General features: G+C 39.3%; 1 protein-coding gene across 1 annotated transcript; it reads left to right on the plus strand.

Moving 5' to 3' along the window:
- Nucleotides 1–3304: 3304 nt before the first annotated feature.
- On the plus strand, nucleotides 3305–12249 carry LOC110484803 (epidermal retinol dehydrogenase 2). Its single transcript, XM_031504182.2, has 6 exons — nucleotides 3305–3708; nucleotides 7015–7146; nucleotides 8597–8696; nucleotides 10366–10510; nucleotides 11429–11551; nucleotides 12056–12249. The coding sequence occupies exons 1-6, from the start codon at nucleotides 3382–3384 to the stop codon at nucleotides 12147–12149; spliced, it is 921 nt and encodes a 306-aa protein (XP_031360042.2). The 5' UTR covers nucleotides 3305–3381; the 3' UTR covers nucleotides 12150–12249.
- The last annotated feature ends 9864 nt before the right edge of the window (nucleotides 12250–22113 follow it).

Here is a 22113-nt window from a genome sequence, read left to right on the forward strand (position 1 = left end):
ATTCCAGACCTTATGGCATCACGTCCAGTGCACAGTGTGGGGGGAAGAAGGAGGAAGGGGGCCTTTGGTGTGATTGCATTTGTTTTCCCAAGTAACCATTACACATGATGACATCTCCTGGAGATGGCCAAACACCTGCTTGCCCATGGGAAACAGTGAATTAATTCCTTCTTTTGCTTTGCTTGTGTGCCCAGCCTTTGCCTTCCATATTAAACTGTCTTTAACTCACTATTTTTCTAGTTTTTTCATTCCAAGTTCTCTCCCTGATCACATGTGAGTTGAGCAAAGGGCTGCATGGGGCTTGGTTGATGTCTGGGGTTAAACCACAACAGTCTCTTATGACATCTTTTAATTTCTCATAACATGGAGTCAACATATATAAGGTGTACAGAGGTGAATAAACATGCTGGTAAGCTGTCATTTTAAAGTATGGTTGTGTGGTTATCTCTGCTCTTGATATTGTTAGTGATGTACTTCTAACTTTTAGATTGATCTATTTGTGCATTTGCCCTGTTTCCTATGTTTACTAGATTGTTATGATTAAAAGAAAGGAGAGACGTGAAGGTTTGCTACTGAAAGGTCAATAATTAAAATATCCCTCACAGAACTATTTCTGTGGCTTCTCTAGCTGCAGCAGATTTTTTGTTGGGTTTTTTCTTTTCAGTGCAGTCAAATATGGACAATTTCATTCCTGTGTTCTTACTATTGCTTAAGAAATGGAGCTTCTGGTACAAATTCAAAGTTAATTGCAGAGAAAGGTAAGTTTGGGGCTAGAGACCAGTTACAGTGTATACGTTAGTCAGGAGAATAAATTACTCTTTGACAACACAATTCAGTGTTTTGAAACACTGGGACAAAACTGAGACAAAAAATGCCACACAAATATACTTAATTTCAAAATGTCAAACAATTCTCTAAAGGAATCATCAAATCTAGCTGGCAGTGAGCAGAAGGCAAGTTATCCTAAATCACTATGTGTTCCCCAAGACCCCTTACCACATCCACTCTTTACCTCTAGATAGCAATGAGCTGTAACACTCCATTACCACACTAAAGCATCCAATTTAGGTATATAAATTATTAATCATCATTGTCATTTTCATTGCTTATAGAATGATAGCTGTCTGCTTCTTAGTTCAGATCAGCATAAGAGCAAGAAAGTTATATGTTTTCATACTTGCACAAACACGTGCTTTGGAAACAGGCTCCTCCTGAAAACTTACAGCTTACAAAGTTCTGGTTGCAACACCATTCCTCATCGATGTTGTTCACCTTGAAATGTCATCATAGTAAACAAGCATCTTCCCTGGTTTGTTTCATAACCAGGAATTCATTGCTGAATCATTTGAGTTTCCCCTCACTGTAATCTGCTTCTTTTGCCATGTAATTACTGATTATAGCATGTGACACTTGGAGTTAGGTTACCCATCTATTTTGCATTTCTTGACACCTTGTTTGGAACCACAGAGTGCTGAGGCTTTGAGATCTGCCTTCATCTTCAGTGGAGGTATTTCAGCTTCCCCTTTTGCTGGCACCTAAATAGAATATTCAACAGTTAACTGTGCATGGAAAGATATCCCTTCCATACAACTGTTTACACTGACAGCATATAGTTTTCCATATATCTTGGTGTAAATGACATCAAATTTTGTGAGCTATCGTTTTATCTCAGCTTAACAGAAAAAATCTTATGAATTCCCATATACTGTAATCTGAATGGTGCATACAACACAGATGTGTACATCAGAGCACACTGTGAATTTATTCAATTTTTTCCTTTTATGACCTGCCAATAAACAAGACCTCTAATGTAACTCATTTGAAATGCAAAGTACACCAAATCGGTAGTGTTCTCTTTATTGCCTTTTTACATAAAAAGTATGTGGAAGACTCCTGGTGATTGATACAAGCTGATGCCACAGGAGAAGTACATTCTTACAGACCTAAGTATGTGTGTTGTTTTCTATCAAAAAATATTGATGATACAGTGGTGTGGGACTGTAGTTTTAGAGTTCGATAACTCATGTATGGGAAACTGAGAACCCACAAAAGTAATTGTAGAGGTGTGAGCTGGTAATCAGGGAATTCACTGTTTTAGGGGCTACACTTAGACAATCATCATCTGCCTTTTTGATATAAATTAAGAAGTGTTTAATGTTGTACCTCCAGCGAAGCAGCAGCAGAGGGAGGAGAGCACTTGCTCTCCGGGTGGGATGGAGCGGCCAGGCGGGATGGAGCCAACGGTGCCTCCCCGCTGGCCGGGCCGGCCAGGTGCGGGAGGGCCACCGACGTGGCGGCAGCAGCAGCAGCAGCAGCAGGGGGATGTCCCGAGTGGGATAGGGCGCTGCTGCCCAGCCCTAGGGAAGGCACCCAGGTACCTGTGCCGCAGAGCCGCATCCTGCACCCGCCCAGCCGGGAAGCGCCGCCTGCCCCGGCCCGCACCCCGCACCTCCCCCGCACGGAGCCAAGCCCTGGGCGGGCTGGGCAGGGCCAGGCCAGCCCTGGTCCCGGCGGGAGGGCAGGTGCGGGACAGTCGGGAGCCGGCGGTGAGCGCGGGGAGCGGGGGAAGATGTCACTGCTGGGGCAGGGCCGGGAGGGGACCAAGGGGGCACAGCCGCGGCGGGACGGACGGGACGGGGACGGGACAGGGACGGGACGGGACGGGACGGGACGGGACGGGTCCGATCCGCCGGGACCGTGCGGACTCTTCTCCTCAGCCTCTCCTGCCCCTTCCCAAACACTGTAAAGGGAGCGGTGCTGCCTAAAGCGGGATGAAAAGCAAGGCTCGTAAGTGCCAGGGCCAGGCTTTTCCCTGTGCCTGGCCAATCGCTGGCAAATGGGAACGCGTGGTGTGATTTCGGCCGCACAGCACTGGGAAATACACAAGGCGTGGGAACGTCCCAATTGCCTGGATTCTGAAAGAGGTCACGTCTCCTGCTAAGGAGGACACCTTCCTTCCTAAGGCTGATACCGCACCAGCGTGTTCAGTACTTTTTTGTTCAGCTAGAATCACCTTGCTGCGAAAACAAAGTGTTCTACGGCTATCGCCGCAACATACCTGTCTAAAAATGTGTTACTAAACGTTTTTAAAAACAGAGTTGGAAGGTGAGGAACTCGGGATGAAACAGGTCTGTAGGATCTAGAGGAAGATAGCTGCTTTAATCCTACTAGTAAGGTAGTAAGGTAGCTTTCACAATACAAGTCTTTAATAATATATTTTGTATCTGCACAGAAGAACACTGCAAAAGAACTTGCTGTTTGAAGGTCAACCACGTCCTTGTTTTTGTTTTTTTTTTTTTTTTTTGTCAATATCCCACTATTGTAATGTATTGTGTTTCTGGGTTTGCACAATAGAAGAGTGGTGCTTGTGCCTGAGAAATCATGTTCAACTTCAGATGCATCCAGAAGTTACTACAGTACCTGAAATTTTTTATTTTTTTAATTATCGAGAACACCTTCTCTATATTTTCTCTACGCAAAAAATATTTTGCTGGTGAAATAGTACTTATTACTGGCTCTGCAAATGGAATTGGAAGGCAGGTTGCCTTAAAATTGGCTCCTTTGGGAGTAACCTTGGTTCTGTGGGACATCGATGATGAAGGTAACAAAGAAACAAGCAGATTAGCCCAACAAAATGGAGCCAACCAGGTGTTTGTCTACCACTGTGACTGTAGCAGGAGGGAGGATGTCTATGAACAGGCAGACAAGGTAAGATCTGTATTTTTGCTTCTTTTTAATAGAATATCCTGTTGAATTTATTGTTTTTTTGAAACCGTTCCTAGAGGGAAGTGATCATGTAGGGCAATATCTTTCTCCTTTTGAATAGTTTCTAGATGGAACTTCAACTATGGTTGCAACAAAGTAACTGGGTTTAATCAGTTCTGTTGAGATCTATCCATTTCTATTCTTCACTGTGAGATGGTAATGTTTAGATTAAGAGTGTGGTAAAACATGCAGCAGAGATTATCTCCATATATTAGCCTACTTAGGCTTTATAGTTTCTTTAAGATATCAATAAATAATTTGAAAATAAAAGATCAGTGGATGTTGTGAAAGAGGGATTATTTCCTTTGCCTATTTGTTTAGGAAGCAAAATGTAGTCCTTTGAGGGTGATGTTGGATGTCATGTTTTCAGACATGTCATTAGGATGTGGCTGGACTCCAGTCAAATTGAGGGCTTCAGTTCCTTTTTTGATCAATACAGGTGGAAAATAAAGTAAAGAGCTCAATTTTCAATGAAACTCCTCTCCTGTGCTGACCAGTGCTTTGTAAACTATTACATTATTATTATTATTATTATTATTATTATTATTATTATTATTGTCAGAGTTCAGGAATTGGACATTGAATTAACATGGATAATTTTTACTTTTCTTTAAACTGCCTGAAAATGCTTCTTGGTGTAACTTCACTTATAATCCTGCAAACTTCATCCAGGTGTAAACTTCTGTTAAATTCTCAATGTGTGTGCTTATACACATGACTCTCAAGTCACATCTTTGACATTCTGTGTCTGAATGCATACATCAGAGAAATTAGCTAAATTATTTTATTATGTGAATGTTGATAGATTGTTTCAGAATAGACTTGAAATGTAACACTAATTTTCTACAAGTTGTGGGTGGAAAGATGGGGACATGGAGGGGCTCAGCTCTTTGTTTTTTGGCTGTTTTTAATTTTAACCAAATTAGATTAAGTCTTTCTGAGAAAGGTAATGAAAGTTTGAAACACTTTTTTTACTCAATAAATGTTCTTAAGGAAAGTACTTTTAAAAGGTAGGTTGTATTCAGAATCTGTAAATAACTGGAAGGGCAATTCTCATGCTTTCAAATCACAAGGACTTCTTTTACTTCTAAGTAGCATGTGGGCCACAGCTCACTCACACTGTAGACAAAAAAAATATAACATTTTGAAATTATTTGTTTGCTCTTACTTTAGCAGAGTTTCAAAATGTTTGTTTTGTGTCCCCAGTAATTTTCTATCTCCAAACACATTACCAAATCAGCCACAGAACTCCAGCCTGTGGAATTTGCTGCGCCCAAATCAGCAAACACTATTCTGAAGTGCACAGATTGACCTGCCAACAGAAACTTAAAGAGCAGTTCAAAATTTAAAAATTGCTGTTAAGGTGTCAAATTATTGTTAACACCAACATATCCACAGATATTTGCATGTATTGTTCAGTCGTGGTGGAGACAGAAATTTTCTTAAATGAAGAGCTTTTCAAATATCAACCTCCCCTACTCTTGGAAATACCTGCAAATTTTTGATTGGTAATATGAAAAGTCTTGAGCTTGGACACAAAAGTGAAAGCAATAGCAAGAAAGTTAAATTAATTGGTTTTATTTGGTATACTCACTTATTCTTTATTTATACAAAGCATAAGTATTTTCCCATAATGTAAGTTTTGTTTCTAGGAAATAAAAGAGACCATTGAAGTCTCTAAAGAGGTTTTAGAACAAACTGGTCAAGTGAACAACAACTAATTTTCAGAAACAAGAAGTGTCCACCTGGGAATTCTAAAGGAAGTCACACATGGATCTGGTGGACTAGAAATACAGAATATGTGTTTGCTATAACAGATGATCAAGGAAAAATCATAGTAAATATGCCAGTCTTAAAAGGCATGTGAGAGGACACAAACACACTATGAACCTGTCTTACAGAAAACTAGTAGAAATTATGTTAACAGAAGAATAAACAGACATCTAAAAATATACATCATGTAGAATAATCATCTTGGCTTTTTCTAAATGGAAGCCAAGCTTCACATATATTTTGTAGTAGTGAGTAAACAGGACAACCAATGACATGGTAATTAAAATGCTGCCATTGTTGAAGATACGCTGTCATGATAAGAAAAGGAGGATCATCATATGTACTGACATCATCGTATACTGACACAGCAGTTAAAAGAGTGGGGAGAAAGTAGAGATGTGTTCCTCAAAGGAAAAATTGAGTAAACCTGCCATACTGAAGTGTGGGGTTGAACAGTTAATGATTTGCATTCATTTATGTAGATGGAAAGGTGCAAGTATCTCAGCCCTATTTGTCAATGAGGAGGCCTAAACAGCGGAAGAAATGTCAAACAAATCTTCATTGGATGCTGAGGTTACCTGAGAGAGCCAAAGGAAGGTCAAAAGTTAGGGCACCAGACCCAATCGCCTTTTTCCAAATTGCCAGATATCAGCACATGCAGGATTTTAATATTTTTGTAGTCATAACATAATTTTTGAGACCAGAGATAATCATCTACCTTTAGTAGAGAAATCCGTGAGACTTATTCTTCATACTATAAGTGAATCATGGCCATCTGTTCTGATACAAATCCAAATCATGGCACAAAATCTTTTGAAAACAAACCCAAATGGAGCTAAAGATGATTTTACCTATTTCTTAGTAGATGCTATTATGCTCAGAGAATGGTATCCCCCAGTTATCTGAGCTGAATTCTTTCCAATTCAGTAGAAATTCTATGGAAAAGGGGTTGAGCAGGCTTAGCAGAGGAATGCAGGTTCTCACAACACCAAAAATAGGGGACTGGAAGTGTTCTGATTGCAGTTAAAGCATGCTCATGGTGTGTACCAAAGCTGCATAACATTTTACCTTTGGTTTCTGTGGAAGCCAAAAGTATTCTGGAGTTCAGGGAGCAATTAGACAAATTTGGGGTGGGAGGCAGGGTGGTAAATCACTGGGATATATTAAAGACAATGATATAGATATCTTATACCTCTCACAAGATCCTAATTTGCAGCATGTGAAAAGTTGAGCACACAAGAGACTTTAGAGCCCGGGTCCTATTTGCATTGCTTTCCACCATGAGACAAGGGCTTGTGGGCTTAGATGGACCTTTGATCTAATGCAATACAACAGTTCTTGCCTGCTTATGTTTTCATACATATCAATTATTGCAAATGTTACTAAACATTCTCATAATTGAAGCACAAGAGGCAAGGATACCTTCTAAAGTTTTCTGTTTATCCGTTTTCGTTTGTTTTTTTTTTTTTAATTCAGGTTAGAAAAGAAGTTGGAGATGTTACTATTCTAATCAATAACGCTGGCATATTGATTGGGAAAAAGTTCTGTGACCTTACAGATGAAGACTTTGAAAAGACCTTCAGAGTCAACTTCTTTTCTCAAGTCTGGGTAAAGTTTTTGTGGGTTTTTTACTTCTGAGTGACCAAAAGGTAAAGACAAGTATTTTGGTGTGAAAACCACAATGGTGGCAATCTAACTTAAAAATTCAGCTAGAAATAGGGATGTGAAAGATCTTGACTGGGGGAATATATGTTTTCATGATCATCCTGTAATTGCAGACAGTCTCCCCAGTATGTCTCAGTAATGTTCACACAAACCCACCTGGGCATTCTGGTAAATCAATGTTTGTGCAGCTGTACCATGAAACACACCCTACCTGTAAAAGCTGTGGTGGAAAGGAGAGTGCTGACATGATGTCATGTGGCTTCCCTGCTCCTGATGTTTCCAAAGCATCTGAAGGCTTTGCCTAAGAGACTTGCAGCATTCAGGGAGACACAAGCATAGTTAGCAGTGTATACTTAGCAGTGGTATACTTCGAGTTGGACTCAATGATTTGAAAGGTCTCTTCCAGCCTAAATGAATCCATGATTTTATGTTGCACATGTTGCCCTTCAGGCTGTGCTTTCTTTCCTAGTCACAATCTGATTGAAATACATAGAAAACAAATCCAGCTGGTAAGAATTTGTTTTGGTTTTTTAACCTCTGGAGGAATTTGCAGTTATTTTGGATCTCAGCAGATTTAGCAGAGGTTTTGTGGGGTTTTTTTGTGAGTGTTACTATTGCCCCCTCTTGCAGCTTTTGTTTATATGCCTGAGTGAACAGTCTGCATCAGGGAACAATCTAGCACTGCAACTCCTTCACTAAAAGGCATTCCTCAATGGAAAATCATTGGAGATAGAAGTCCTCTAAGAATTCCCCAGCCACACTGCATCATTCTTCCAAATGCTTGAGAAAAATGGACTGGGAGAGGTGTTCCCCCTGAAAGGTCTGAAGAAACGCAGGGCAGGAGGGCAACAAATACTAACCACTTACACCTGGAGTCTAATGCGATTCCTCAGCTAGTGAAAAAAAATTGTTACTGCTCTTGTCTCTTTTTTATATCTCCCCCTTTGTAAAACATTAGCATTCTTCCCAATTAGTATCAACCACAGTGGTGTCCTGGAGTGCTGGAATTGTCAGGCAGTTCGGCTTGTAACAAAAAGGACCCACAGACAGCTGAAACTCTCCTTAATGTGTTGGCTTCTAGCTCCCTCTTGTGTACCAAACCTTTAGCAACAGACAAACTGTGAGGAAACGGGAAAGTAGACAAAATACAAACTTTGCTGCTTTTAATAAGATGCTTTTAATGCTGTTATATCTTCAGACAGAGGGCAGTCATTCAAGGAGACGTTGTCTCTCATTTAAAAATTGTTACCGAGGTAAAATGTCATTTGGGCTTCTTATATATTGAAGATCCAGAAAGCAGGTCAGGTTGTCCCACCTAATTTTGGAATGAAACATTTTTGTTATGCCTATTTATAAAGGGAATTTTAAACTAAATGTATTTATATTCTTTTAGACTTGCAAGGCCTTTCTTCCAGCCATGGTGGCCCGTAACCGTGGGCACCTGGTTAGCACAGCCAGTGGAGCTGGATTGCTGGGACTCTACATGCAGTCAGGTAATTATTGTCAGCTGCCATTGCAAAATAGATCTACATACTAATCACTTTTCTTGCACGCCTCATAAATGCTTGGCTCAAGCAGTCTGTACTGACAAGAATCTGTGAGTGCCAGAGGTGATGGTGAAATGGAGCAGGATGGTGTCACGTGCCTGAGTGACACAGGGAGCTCTCTGCAGGTTTTACTGTCCAGTTATAGACTCTTTTCTCCACATAAGGACAATTCAGCTCATACACGTGCAGTGGGACAGAGCCCTGCAAACAGGTTGTCTAAACTTTCTCATGACAGCTTTTCTGCAGGTGAATGTTCAGAGACTTGAGACACACAAGGGTTGTACCTGAAACTACACATTCAGTTGGTTTTTCAAGTGCAGAAGGCATTCTGGCATAATTTTCAACAAAACTAATTTGAATGAAGCATGGTTTAAGATATTTAAAGCTCAGTATTCTCAGTTGTTTCCCTCAGGAGAGCAGTCTGCTAGTCTAGCCTATTTCATCAGTCTGGGTCTGCTTCCCAGTCTCTCCTCAAGCCTCTCTTACGTGTTGCTTATATCTCTGAGGTCACCCTATGAGAGCCTGAACTTCAGTGTAACAAGGATCTCTTGTTTCTTCTGCTGATTGATGGTGTTACTCTAGTGTTTGCCACCTGTTACCCAGGGCTTACCTTGGTATATTATCCGTATTTGGTATTGATAATACAAGTCACATTGAGCTTTCATCATATAACTGTAAGGCTTATGGGAGTGGGCCTTCCCGTCCATGCATTATAACCTTTTACACCTTATATATATATATATATTTAGGCTGTATGGTCCCATCATTCACTGCCTGTGAACCCCTGAAGAATAGCAAACTACTTCTGATGCCAGTCCTTGGAGTCATTCTTTTAGCAAAATTGGATTTCATTGTATCTAGCAACTATTTTCACACACATTTGAAAAGATTCTAGGAAATTACATGTAAGGCACTGTATTAAATTAATTTCTAACAATTGGAAAACTGTAGAATAATTTGTGTCAGAAGCAATCTGTGAAAGTCACTTGTTCCATATCCCCAGATAAAAACAGGCCCAGCTTAGGTTAGGTTGCACAGGGCTGTGTGAGGGCAAGTTTTGATTATCTCTGAGGATGGGGTTCCATACACTCATCAAACAATAAAAATCAGATGAAGCTCAGTCTTACTGGGAAAACAAAATAGTCTTGTAGTTACAGGGCAAATCAGAAGTAATAGGCTGAAGCAGCATTTATAGGTAAGGTATTTTTATTTTACCACTATAAATAGTTCTTTCTGAAATGTAGCATGTGATATTAAAAGTTGAAGATATTCTGAACTGAAAGAATGCCTGGTTGGTATATGAGTATCTGGAAATTTTGAGAAAATGCTGAATAAGCTCATTTGCCTATATCTGTCTACAGTGCACTGAAAAAAAAAAGTCTCCTCTGAAAAGGATTCATTTTATCCTTAGGCAACTGTGCATAATTCATGGGAAGACCCATAAATCTCCAGAGTTGGATCACCAATATGTTTTAAATGCTAATTACAAGACTGCCCATGATAGAACTAAATAATATCATGGCTTAAATGGTATTACAAAGAATTCAGATGCGTATATAGCTTTTATTGTGGTGCTATTACAATTTTGGATATTTCTCTTTTCTTCCCTTTCTAGATTATTCGGCAAGTAAGAGTGCAATCATTGGAATGATGGAAGCCATACAATCAGAACTGTATCATGGAGGAAAACGTGGCATTAAAACGACAATCATTTGCCCTTATTTTATTAGTACTAGGTTAAGCAAAGGCTTTAAAAGCGCGTAAGTAAAGCTTAGATTTGTACTATTCCATATATAAAAATCATTTTCACTCACTGGGTAGATCATATTCAGTTTTTTATTGGTTGATTTCATTTTCAATTTAACATTTTTGCCCTATTGGCACAGACATAAAGAAATGCAAATCTTGCAAACAGTGAAAGACAAGAACTGTGCAATGACCTCACAGTCAAGGAACAGTTGGGGATACACAGAAGTATTTAAGGGAACCTTATTTGTCGGGAGAGTGCTAATGTTCTCTGTCCCAAGTAATTTTGGCAGTGTAATTACAGTTATGGCTGCCAAGACACCCATGACCTGTCCTTATTAAGTGTCTGCACTGGCAGGTGCTGTACTTCTGAGTGAGAACAGCTGTGGTGATGCTATCGGGTGGGTGGCTCTGTGGCTGCTCTGATGGGAGAGGCTGCAAGCACTGAATGAGCCATTGCAGGAGTGCAGTACCAGGGATCTTGGTTTCAGTGCTCTGCTCCTGCTTGCACCATTCATCATCATGCAGCAGCACATGTATGCAGAGCAGAGCCCTTCTCCTGGCTGGGGATAGGCCTGGTCCTGATCTATTTAGCTGTCACCTCAGCATTTACAGCAGGAAAGGACTGCTGGAGAGCAATGATGCATAGACCAGCACATAGTATGGCTAAGCTTGGAAGATTCCAAAGCTGCAATCAATGTGGGCATCAAATTCATTGTGGTCAGCTTACAAAAAAGTCACTAAATTCACAACTTCATCAAAGTGTTTTCAATTTATTTTGATGATAGCAGGAACAAAAAGGTTTGGAGATTCCTTTTCATGACTTTGTGAGGGGAAGGAGGGAAATGCATAAATTATTTGATTATGTATGTGTGTATTTATCACAAAAGTAAAGTATTATAATTTCATAACCCTTTTTTCTTGTTTTACAGAAAACCCTGTTTGTTTCCTGTTTATGATCCAGAGTATGCAGCCAGCAGGATTGTGGATGCAATTAAAAAGGAGAAATTTTATCTGATCATGCCCCCAGCTGTATACGGACTTGGTCTCAAAATGTAAGCATGTGACTTGTCTTCTAGCATTACCTTCTTTCCTTTGCCACTGCCTGTAAAATCAGCAGGAACGTTTAGTCAGAACAGTCCTTTAGTTAATATTCCTGTAGTCACTCCAGTTACCCAATTTTAAAGAAACAGTGAATTTGATTTTTTAATAATCTAGGTAAGTAACATTCCTCTGGCCTCTTCTGTCTCTAAGAAATGTTTTAAGCTGCAGTTGGGTATAAAAACTTGAAAAATTTTCCTGAGATGGTATACTGGGAGCATGCCTGGTTTAGCACTGTCTGCTTCCAGTCTCTGCCATCTCTGCAGACTGGGCTTTCACAAAATATCCTGGTCTGTCATTCATTTTCCCAATTTATAACGTTGAAGTGTCAAATGTGTTGCTACCAGATATTAGAAGTATTGAGCACATATAATGTATTTGTCATTTCTTTATTTATGGAGTACCTTTATCTAAAAAAAAAAAAAAAAAAAGTGCTAATTCAATGTTTTTCTCCTCAGTTTCGTTCCTAGAAAAGTAGTGCTATTCCTCGAGTCTTACGTTAAGTTCCCTGAGAGCATGGAAAAAGCCTTCGGTCAGAAGAAAAAGGATTGAAACAAAAAGTATTCTGAAGACCTCAAGTGCTATCTAATTGAACATTTTTAGTTAAAAAATCATTTTAAATCCTATTTATTCCTTGACAAATAATTCACTTCTTTATGCTATTTTACATTGGTCAGCATGCTATTTCATTCTTCACAACCGTCTTTTAAGCCTTTATGTTTGGCAATTTTCTGAGAAACTTTTGAAAAATCACTAAAATTTAAAATTAATTAGGTATTAAGTTGAATGACCAAGCAACAATTTTGCATGGACTGTACTGTTTTCAGTCTGAAACTTCAATGAGGTATCCTGTTAATGTGGAACACAATTCTGTTGTAAATCATGGGAAAATGAAGACAGGAGGAATACTTAGAAAATAACGGGTGAAATCCCTCATTGTATTTGGAGAGAAGTCACACCCATGTTCTTCAACTGTCTTCAAATGAAATTACAATGTAAAGGTCCTAGAGAACAAAAAAAATCCCCAATGACATAAGTTTGGAGATTAGTTACACAAAATATGTGCTGGTACTTAATTGATAAAAATCAATCCTTATGTAAATTTTCAGAAAATGCTAACATAAAATGTTCATAATTGGCTTATTTTAAAAAGAAACAAACTGCAGAGCAGAATAGTGAATCTACAAAGCCTAGTCCATAAAACCCTAAGGAATTACAGAGAACATCTAACAGTCATCTATTGACCACGTTTGCCATCATAATTCAATTGTACTTAACTAAACTCATACTTACAAGCTCCCAGATATAAATAGATATTAGAGTACACACTATTGAAATCCTTATGCTTCCAAAGTATGTATGCATTCAATAAATTCTTTCACGTACCAGTAGATATTACAGGGAAACTTTCCTTTGAGAGAAGGAAAAAGCTATCTGAAGTTTGGTTCTTTGGAAACAAGGCTTATTGATTTCTATTGTTTAAAACTCTCTAGGTGATGAGTAATTAAATATTATTTTCTTATTATTAATGAGACAGCAAAGTCTAAATTGCTTCCTGCAAATACCAATCATTTTCTCAATTGCAGGCAAATATGTTGATTATTGGGATTCCCTTGTTCTGCATGAATGTTACTATTTGGCTCTAGACCTATAATAATTTTTAAGTATGATTACAGGAGTCAATGCAAATTGACATGACATTATGTTTGAGAATACACTGAGAGCCTGGATATCTTAATGTATAATTTCATTGCTGGTGCTGCAGAGCTTAAGAGCAGGGCTCATGAGGTGAGAAAAATGTGTTTAAAATGATTTGTGAAATGAGACTCCCACTTGAATTAATGTCACATTCTAGTGACATTAATATATGGTGGACTATCCATCCAAATGTTAAAGGTTTCAGGATGAAATATTTGCAGGCAAGGAGCTCATTTTAAGGGCCAGCTTATACGGCTCACTTTCTTGTTTTCAATTTTCTTAACTAGAGTTTTTCTACCTCACCATCTACATCTGCAGTTGTAAATTCACAAACCATATAGGCAGGACATGAGTAGGTTAAGAATAGTGCAAAGGAAATAATACCCTATTTTCTAAGCTATATTTCAGCTATTCTGCACAGCCACCCTGCAAAACCTTATTCTATATTGCTGCAGCCTCAGCCAAGGGCACTTTTGGCTCCATATACTTTTCAGGCTAATCTGCTTGTCTCAAGAAGGAATTTGTAAAGCTTATACTTTCTAAGTCTTACAGTGATCTGTTAGATCTTATCAGTCCTAGAAATCAGTATCTCACTCTTTTCCACGAAAACACCAGTAAAATAGTTTCAGGGTTCGGGGTTGGTTGGTGGTGGTGGTGTTTGAGGGGGAGTAGTTTCTTTTTCATACAGAAAAGAAGTGTGGTAGAGCCAGTAATACATTTCTAAAACTATAGGCCAAAACCTTCCTATTAAAGCTCAGAAGATGCATTTGAATGGTGTTCCTGTTTTTCAACAGAAAATTATCTTCATATTTTGAAATACAATGTGCCACTTAAGAAGTATCTCAGAGTTATCAACAAGTCCTGGGAATCATGTCCTGTTTTTCTTTGAGGCTTTCATCTTATTTGTAATTCCTTCATGACAAAAACATTTTTACAGGAGAAATTCTGTTACTACAGAAGCTGCAAATGAGACTGGAACACAGTTTATTTTTTTTTCACTCCATGTTCTCAGCAAAACTGATGAAGAAAGGCCTGTGTTGCTGGACCAATAGTGAAATACTCTGTGATGTCAGTTTCTTGCTCTTCTTTCATGCCCACTGGCACAGCATAGCTCTTCAGAGCATATTTTTCATATAAAGGAAATCCTAGTATTGTGTATCTTATGAAGAACATTAATCATATTCAAATTATAAGCATTTTGAGAAAGAAACATCTGAATTATTCTGGGTCACTTTGTAATCTAAATCTTTGAATAAACCTTAGAGGCAATGATATGCAACTTTGATTTATCATTAATTTCATTCTTCTGCATTACTTACTTCCTCTTTTACTTCAGAGTTTAATGTTTCCACACGAATTCATTAAGGGTGTTCCCTATAAGTCATTATTACAGTGTTCATAGATCCTCAAGTTATTAATTTATATACCTAAGCATATAATAAAAGCCCAGAGACACTGAGATGCAACTTGCAGCAAATCATAGAAATAACTGGACTTTCCCAGAAATTCTGATAGCCTTTATCAGCTGAATTGGCATTTCCCCATTAAATTTGAAAATATTCCCATAAAAACCTCCATCTTTCTAAAGGCCTGATCACTCTCTATTGTCTTAGGAGGATGGCTTTTATGGAAGACATTCTAAGAATACACAAAGCTGATTTGAGGCTAGTTTCATATTCTAAAATGGAAAACGTATTTCCAAATCCTACAATGTTTGAAGTCTTTGAGTAACTTATATTTTCTCAGCCTCTCTCTGGAAAGATGTTTAGTTCACAGTTCTCACAGGTTATGGGACAATTGTGGAGGGATAGATTTGGCACTGGAAGTCAGGAAATTCCCTGTTTCTCTGTCACTTACCTTTGTCTTTGACCTTATTTAAACCCTGAGAAACACAAAAAATTGTGAAAGCTGCATAAACTATGTATAAGTGTACTGTCCCTGTCTTTCATCCCTGTCCTGAGAAAAGGAGGCTTCATGCTTACACAATTTTTCAGGGTAGAATTTTCATCTCTTTACTTCTACACCTAGAGAAATGTTACTACTTTCCATACTGCCTGATGATTTTTCAATATTTCATATAACTTCATGAGGAAGAAAGATCTGTATCAATCCAAAGAGCCCAGTTATTAACAGATAAAAATTCTACATTGATTACTATTATGGATTTTCTAATTTTTTTTTGCAGTCAATACAATGCCTCTGTTCAAGACTTCAGATTCTTCAGGATGCTACAGATTGCTAATAAAGAATGACTATGTAATTTAAAAAAAAATTAATTCAGCTCTAATTTTCTTCTACCATTGCACAGAACTGTTGCTGAAACCAAATAAATAGTCAGGTGGCCTTCCACTTAATTAACTAATCTCAGCTGGCAGCAGTGCCTGAGGTAGCAGTGATTTAAAGAGTCACAAGGCATTGATCAATGCTTTCATGAATTCCAGCTTCTGCAGTGCTCATTGATCAAGTGCACTGTGGTGGCAGAAGGGGCATTCTAGCAGTTGCTTCCTCCATAGCTTCTGTCTCAGAAATGGAGTCAACAAATTAAACATTAACAGTTCCAATATCCATTTTGAGTGCATAACATTTGAAGATACTTTCTTTTCTGCAGCTGAATGGGCTGAGTAGAGCTGACCTCATGAGTCCATCGTGTTACCTGTCTGCCTGGGATGATATGCTAGGAAGTAACAGGAAATAAGGAATTTGATACTCCTACAGAGCAGGAAAAGAAGCTAGTGTGATAGTCCTGAAAGGATCTTTGAAAGCTATTTAGAGTGTGACAGCAAATAAATTAAAAGTAGGAAATCAGGCTAGACCTGATGTCTACTTTGCTGTCTAAAGCCCTTCGTTATCTATAGATTGGATTTCCCTGGAAGCTGAAGGAATATGAGTGCCTCGACTGCTAAACTGGCAAATCATAGGATCCCCACACAAATTAAGAGAGGACCCATGATTCTAACCATGTCTGCTAGAGCAGGAGATGACAGACCACACTGTGGGACCATGCAGGAATGGAAATTAGAGGGAAATTGTTCCTCTTCAATATTTAAGCCATGTTGCATAGGACTCTGTTTGCCTTACATACATCTGTTTACCACCTGGTAAACTAGTGGTGTTTTACGACAGTTGATTTACTGTTTTGCAATGGTTTTAAAATGACTTTCTAATCAATTATTTCCTTCCATTTGAATTTTTACAATCTGCTTTCCAAGCAAGGAATATACTTCATGAAAGTCAGAAGCCAATGCAATAACTAAAGTAAGAATTGGAAAAATAAATACCACTTCTTTTATATATGGAAAAACTTATTTGTATATCAGCAGAGTCAACACACAGAATTCCTACACAAGAAACAACCGCCATAATTTGAGAATCCTGGTAGAGATGTCACAATGGAAAATTTAAATTACTTCAACCACTCATAGTGGCAACTTGATGCATTGCTGGGATAAATTCTCATCACACATGCTTTGCAAATGAAAGGTGTTTCCATCTTGGAGAGAGCATCCTATCTAGTGACGTTGATGATAACAATGTAGTTTGTATTCCACGACATGCACAATACCTTTAAAATAGCTACTTTAATACTATTGCAATATAGATGCATTCATATACTTCTTAACCTGATAAAATATCTAAAAGGGAAGCACAGAAGGCTGCTATTAGAAGAATTTGACAATACTACACTTGCAGCATTGTGTTGCTTTTGTCATATTGGGAAATGGGAAATGTCATCTTTCTGGGAATATATGAAATAAAAGCATTTAACATTAGGTGGTACTGCATGCAAGAGAGAGGTTGTACATGTTTAAAGTGCACAAGCCTTCTTTTTGTCCTAGTATTCATGTGTTTCCAGATTTTTGGTTCTGGTTTCTTTGCTTTCTTGTTAGAAAATTATCCTTAGTATTTTTCATGTGCAACTTTAAAATTTTCTTCAAGACAGTTCAGTCACTGGGAATGTTGTTTGAAGCCTTTGTATCATTCTTATTTCCCCCAAAACAATAAAATCAGACTTCAGATTGTATGAAAAGCAGTTTGCCTTAAACTGGGACACAGATGGACCTACCCTAGTTCTCTAGGTCACTGACAGAGAATGCAAAAAGAACATTAGATTAGCTGGACAAGATTATGTATAAGGAATGCTTGCCTACTAACAGGACTGCAGGAGTAAGGAGGAGGGCCACAGAGGAAGGACAGGATTTCTTGCTTATATGTTGTTATTCATTAGAAGAGTAAATCTTCCAAAATAATATTTATTAAATTGTGACATTTGGGAAAGGGGAATAAACAAACAGGTCTGTGATCTTTTTCTAATTCAACAAGGAAGTTGTAAAAAAACACTTAAACTGTATCTGTAATAAATAGCCTTGGAATGTACTTCAATTTAAGCTTTCCCATAAAACATATTAGCTGCTTTGGTCAAAGATCAGAATTAGCTGTAAAAATTGAAGATATTCCCTTTGTCTGGCTGAGACTCAGATTTTCCAAAGGGTACCAAGAAAGAAAAAGGAGCAGGAAACTTCTGGGTTTGCCCTTTACGTTTAGTCAAATGTGTATGAGCAGCAGTGCCTGGTACACTGTGGATTCAGGGTGTGTCTAGGACCCAGGACAGTGTTAGGTTCTCCCAGAGCCTCAGCCTTGCTGCTGCCTTCACAACAAGAGGGAAGTTCTGCTTGTGTTGTTCACCAGAGCTACAGCACAAACACCCACCATGCTCTGCCTTCACTTGGCTCTTCTACCACACCTCTCATTGGCTTTGCTGTCTGGCACCTAAATGTGGCTAAAATCTAACAGCCAAACAATATTCCACTGACTGCAAAAAATGAAAAAAAAAAATCCATTTTCGAAATCACATGGCTTGTAAATGATGCTCATTTACAAGAGACAAAAACTTCAAAGACTCTTTCTTAAAAGGAATACTTATCTCCAGACACATTTATTTCAGCCTGTCATAGTCAGAAAGAACTAACCACCTTGTCTACAACCATAAGTTACAACAAGACCAATGAAAAACAACAAAGTAGAAAGCTAAATGAAAAATATTTTTAGCATCTTTGCCAAATCAGTGTGCAAACACTCAGGTATGGAAGAGCATTTTTGTTTGCTTCCCTAGAATATGCTTTTAAGCAAAGGACAGCAAGGGATTATTGACATGAGCCACAGTTTTTGCAGAAAGAGCCAACAATTTGACAGAAAGGGAATTTATCCTGAGTAGGTATTGGCAGAACAAATTACATCTGTGATACCAGTGACCTGCTTCCACACATGTAGGGGAAAAAAAACCACAGAAGTTTGCAGTCATTTTGAGAAACATGTATCAGAATGGTACTGGATAACAATGTGTCTTCAAACAATGTAATGCTCTGCAGAAATATTCTGCAGAAAAAAATGGCTATTTCTCTAGTAATACACATTTCCATTTAAGCAGAAACTGTTCCTACAAGTCTGATAAATGCCTAGCTGTTTGCTTGTCCAGAGCTTAAATTTTCTAATCCTGAATAAAGCAACCAAGGAACGAGTAGGTGAGTCAGAAAGAGGAAAAGTGTGTTTAAAGTTGTCTGCCACCATTCTTAGTACAAACAGGATAAACTTGTGCTTGTAAGCAAGGACAATTTCTCTGAAAAATACTGCTTCACAATGCTAAGAAAGGCAGACAAGCTGTCTTCTCTGCCAGTAAAATTCTTTGGCTGAACTAAAAATACAGAGGGAGTTGGTATTTTTTTTTAACCAATCACTGTGAAATATATTTGATTAATACATTTCAAATGTATTTACAGCATTTTTCTAGATGTCCTATTTTTCCTCACATAAAAAACCTCCAGAGCCTAAACAGAAGAATTAATATTCCCGATGGTGCTAGTTTGAATTCAAAGTGCATTACATAGAATTGCAGCACAATTTCAACTGAAGATTGAACTGTGCAGCACTTGCTTATTTTAGCTAAAATGTATTTGCTCACCTGAATGATCCTGCAGCAGTAAGCAAGTGATGTGCCTCATTTAATTTTAGTTATCTGGAGGTGAGGTGGCAGACCCAAACTACTCATTTCACTGCCTGATTGCTCTCTGAGAGCAGCAATTTATTTCCACCAGCAGATGAAGAAATTTGGATGGATTTCCTATCTTGAGATGTACACTTAATTGTTTAAAAATGGGATAAAGGAATTTCAACCTATACTTCTAATGATATCAGCTCAAATAATTGGACATTTAATATGCATCACAAAACAGACAGGAAGGATATAGCTAATTTATATCCAAGTTTAAACATACTAAAAATAACATATCTATTATAACTACATGTAATGCCAAAACATCACCATGCTGTTGATATGTTGTATTATTCCTTCTTTCTTCACTTCATAGATTAGCAATTACTTATAACTAATAAAGTTGTACTGATGGGGCAAGCTGGAAACAATGGATTCTGAGTTGATTGCAGCAGGCAATTGAAATACCAGGTGTCTTCCCTATGGCTATATTGAGTTAGCAACAGGTGTTCAAACTGGTATTTTAGGTAAAAACCTTCTGGTAAAATCTGGCTCACATCACTCATTCTCCATGGAGATCAATGTGGAGTGAAAGGTTTTTACACTTTAGAGGATATTATCCTCAAAAATGCTTCTGAGGTTAGGAATGAAGTTATTTCCCATTTCTAAAGTAGCTTTGGTGAACGTGGCCTTGGCTAAAAGGTTTGCCTGCCCTTTCTTATTCACAGCTTCAGAAAGGAAACCATGTCCTGGAATGCACTGATGTAGACATGAAGTTTGATTTTAAGTTCTGATTTTTTTTTCTCTTTATTATCATGTAAATTTCTAGGGTGTCTTTTAAGATTTTATGTTAATTAGAAATGCTGGTTTTCACTTATGAAAACTAAGTTGCTATAAACCAGAAAATTAAGGCCCTCGTATAGATAAACAAGGTAGGCTTAATATGGAAGGACAACTAGGAAGGTGAAGAGTTGATTTCCAGAGTGGAGGTGGGCTGTTTGGGAAACCCCAGAGAAACCTGTGCTGTGGGCTGTGCTCATTTAATGGTTTTGTTACTGATCTGGAATAGAGGGTGAAGTAGCAAAATCGTGTGACAATATTAAGGACACTTGAATTATTTATTTCATTCCCTTCTTCTTTTGGCACCTTTGAGTCCCAGGCATCCCTAGAGCAGATGTAATAGCTAGCTACTGGCTAGGCAAACCTCAGTTTCATTTTTTCCCCAAATGAATACTGGTCAACATTTTCAGGTTAGTTGACAGAAGGCATGACTCTGTGGGGATGATGAACTGCACAATGGCCAGAATACAGGAGAAAAGAGGAACTAAGTGACAGAGGCAGATGAGCAAGGGGGAAGGAAAGGTGTCATGGTCCCTGTAAGCCTGGCACTTGGACATATATGTAACTCAGCTTTACATACCAATGGGTACACTAAACTTCAGAAAACACCCTGGCACAATGGCATTCCATCACACACACATATATTCCTTTATGTTGGAAAAGACCTATCAGACCACTGAGTCCAACTGTTAAGCCAGCACTGCCAAGTCCACTGCTAAACCATGTCCCCAAGGGCCACATGTCTTTAAATACCTCCAGGGATGGTCATTCCACCACTTCTCTGGGATGCCTGATCCAATACTTGACTACCTGTTCAGAGAAGATTTTTTTTCTTAATCTCCAGTCTAAACCTCTACTGGTACAATCTGTGGCCCTCTTCCAATTTCCTCTTCTCCCTGTTTCTCTCCCATACAGTACAGTTCTCGCTGAATTTTCCTTCAGCTGCTCCCGAAATTACGGAGGGCAGGAGAGACCACAGTCCTGCAGGAAAATAAACCTGCCCTAAACCTGCTCGCTCCCCAGTTCCTAGCGGGGACGGGACGCCCCAGGCCGAGCGCCCGCCGGTGCCCCGCGCCCGCCGGGCTTGCGGCGCTCCCGCCGGGCCGGCACCGGGCGCTGCGGGGCTCCCGGGGCTCCCGGGGCTCCCGGCAGCCCCGGCAGCCCCGGCAGCCCCGGCACCCCCGGCAGCCCCGGCAGCCCCGGCAGCCCCTGCTCCGCCCCTGCTGCTGGGGGAGACCTGCCTCCTCCGAGCCCGGGCTGCCGAGCCAGCCCTCCCTGCTTCCAGCATCGGGGCTCGCTTCGTTTTACCGACCCACGCACTCACGGCTATACTCGTAGTATAGTCGTGGCTACTTAATCCTGTTAAACTGGCATCTTCCACGCCAGGAACCTCACCTATTGATGAAACACCATATAAGCACTTCATATTTTTCTTTTTTCTTTTTCTTTTCTTTTTTTTTTTTTTTTCCCGAACATATTATTTTTAATACGCATCAACCATTCGGGAAGAAGGAGGAAAAACCTTCGAGGACCGCCAAACCACAAGTGCACAGCCCTCGGCGGCAGCACTCATTCTCACGGGAGGAAGCAGAGGGCTCGTCCCGTGAGAGCAGAGGGCGGCAGGCGCGACAAAAGCTCCGGTCGCCCCCGGAACCCACCGGCGAAGGAGGAGCGTCTCTAAGAGGCAATTTCACAGACTTCACTCGCTCCTCAAATCCTGTCGGCAAAACTTGGAAGCCATAAGGGTACTTGCGCTTAATTCTTTACCTTTTTCGAGATGGTGGATATTTATTTCCCGCTCACACTGGGGTGTGTAACTTACAGCAAAGGCATTCACCACTGGAGAACACTGAGGGGTCAGTCCCTCTTTTCACTCCCTTCTTTTACCCCCGGCCTTCACAAGCCCCCAGAATAAGAGGATCGCTTTTCAGTGACACAATAGAACTGTACGAAAGAAACGTGAAGGGAACATGTTTACATAACACTGTTTTA

Source organism: Lonchura striata, chromosome 1 (assembly GCF_046129695.1).
Source record: "Lonchura striata isolate bLonStr1 chromosome 1, bLonStr1.mat, whole genome shotgun sequence".
In the NCBI taxonomy this organism is placed as follows: Eukaryota; Metazoa; Chordata; class Aves; order Passeriformes; family Estrildidae; genus Lonchura; species Lonchura striata.

Bases quoted from the DNA above. Each gene is read 5' to 3' on its own strand.
- LOC110484803 (XM_031504182.2), top strand. From the start codon at position 3,382: ATGTTCAACTTCAGATGCATCCAGAAGTTACTACAGTACCTGAAATTT. The intron at 10,511-11,428 runs GTAAGTAAAGCT...CTTGTTTTACAG, and splicing joins AGCAAAGGCTTTAAAAGCGC to AAAACCCTGTTTGTTTCCTG. The intron at 11,552-12,055 runs GTAAGCATGTGA...TTTTCTCCTCAG, and splicing joins TACGGACTTGGTCTCAAAAT to TTTCGTTCCTAGAAAAGTAG.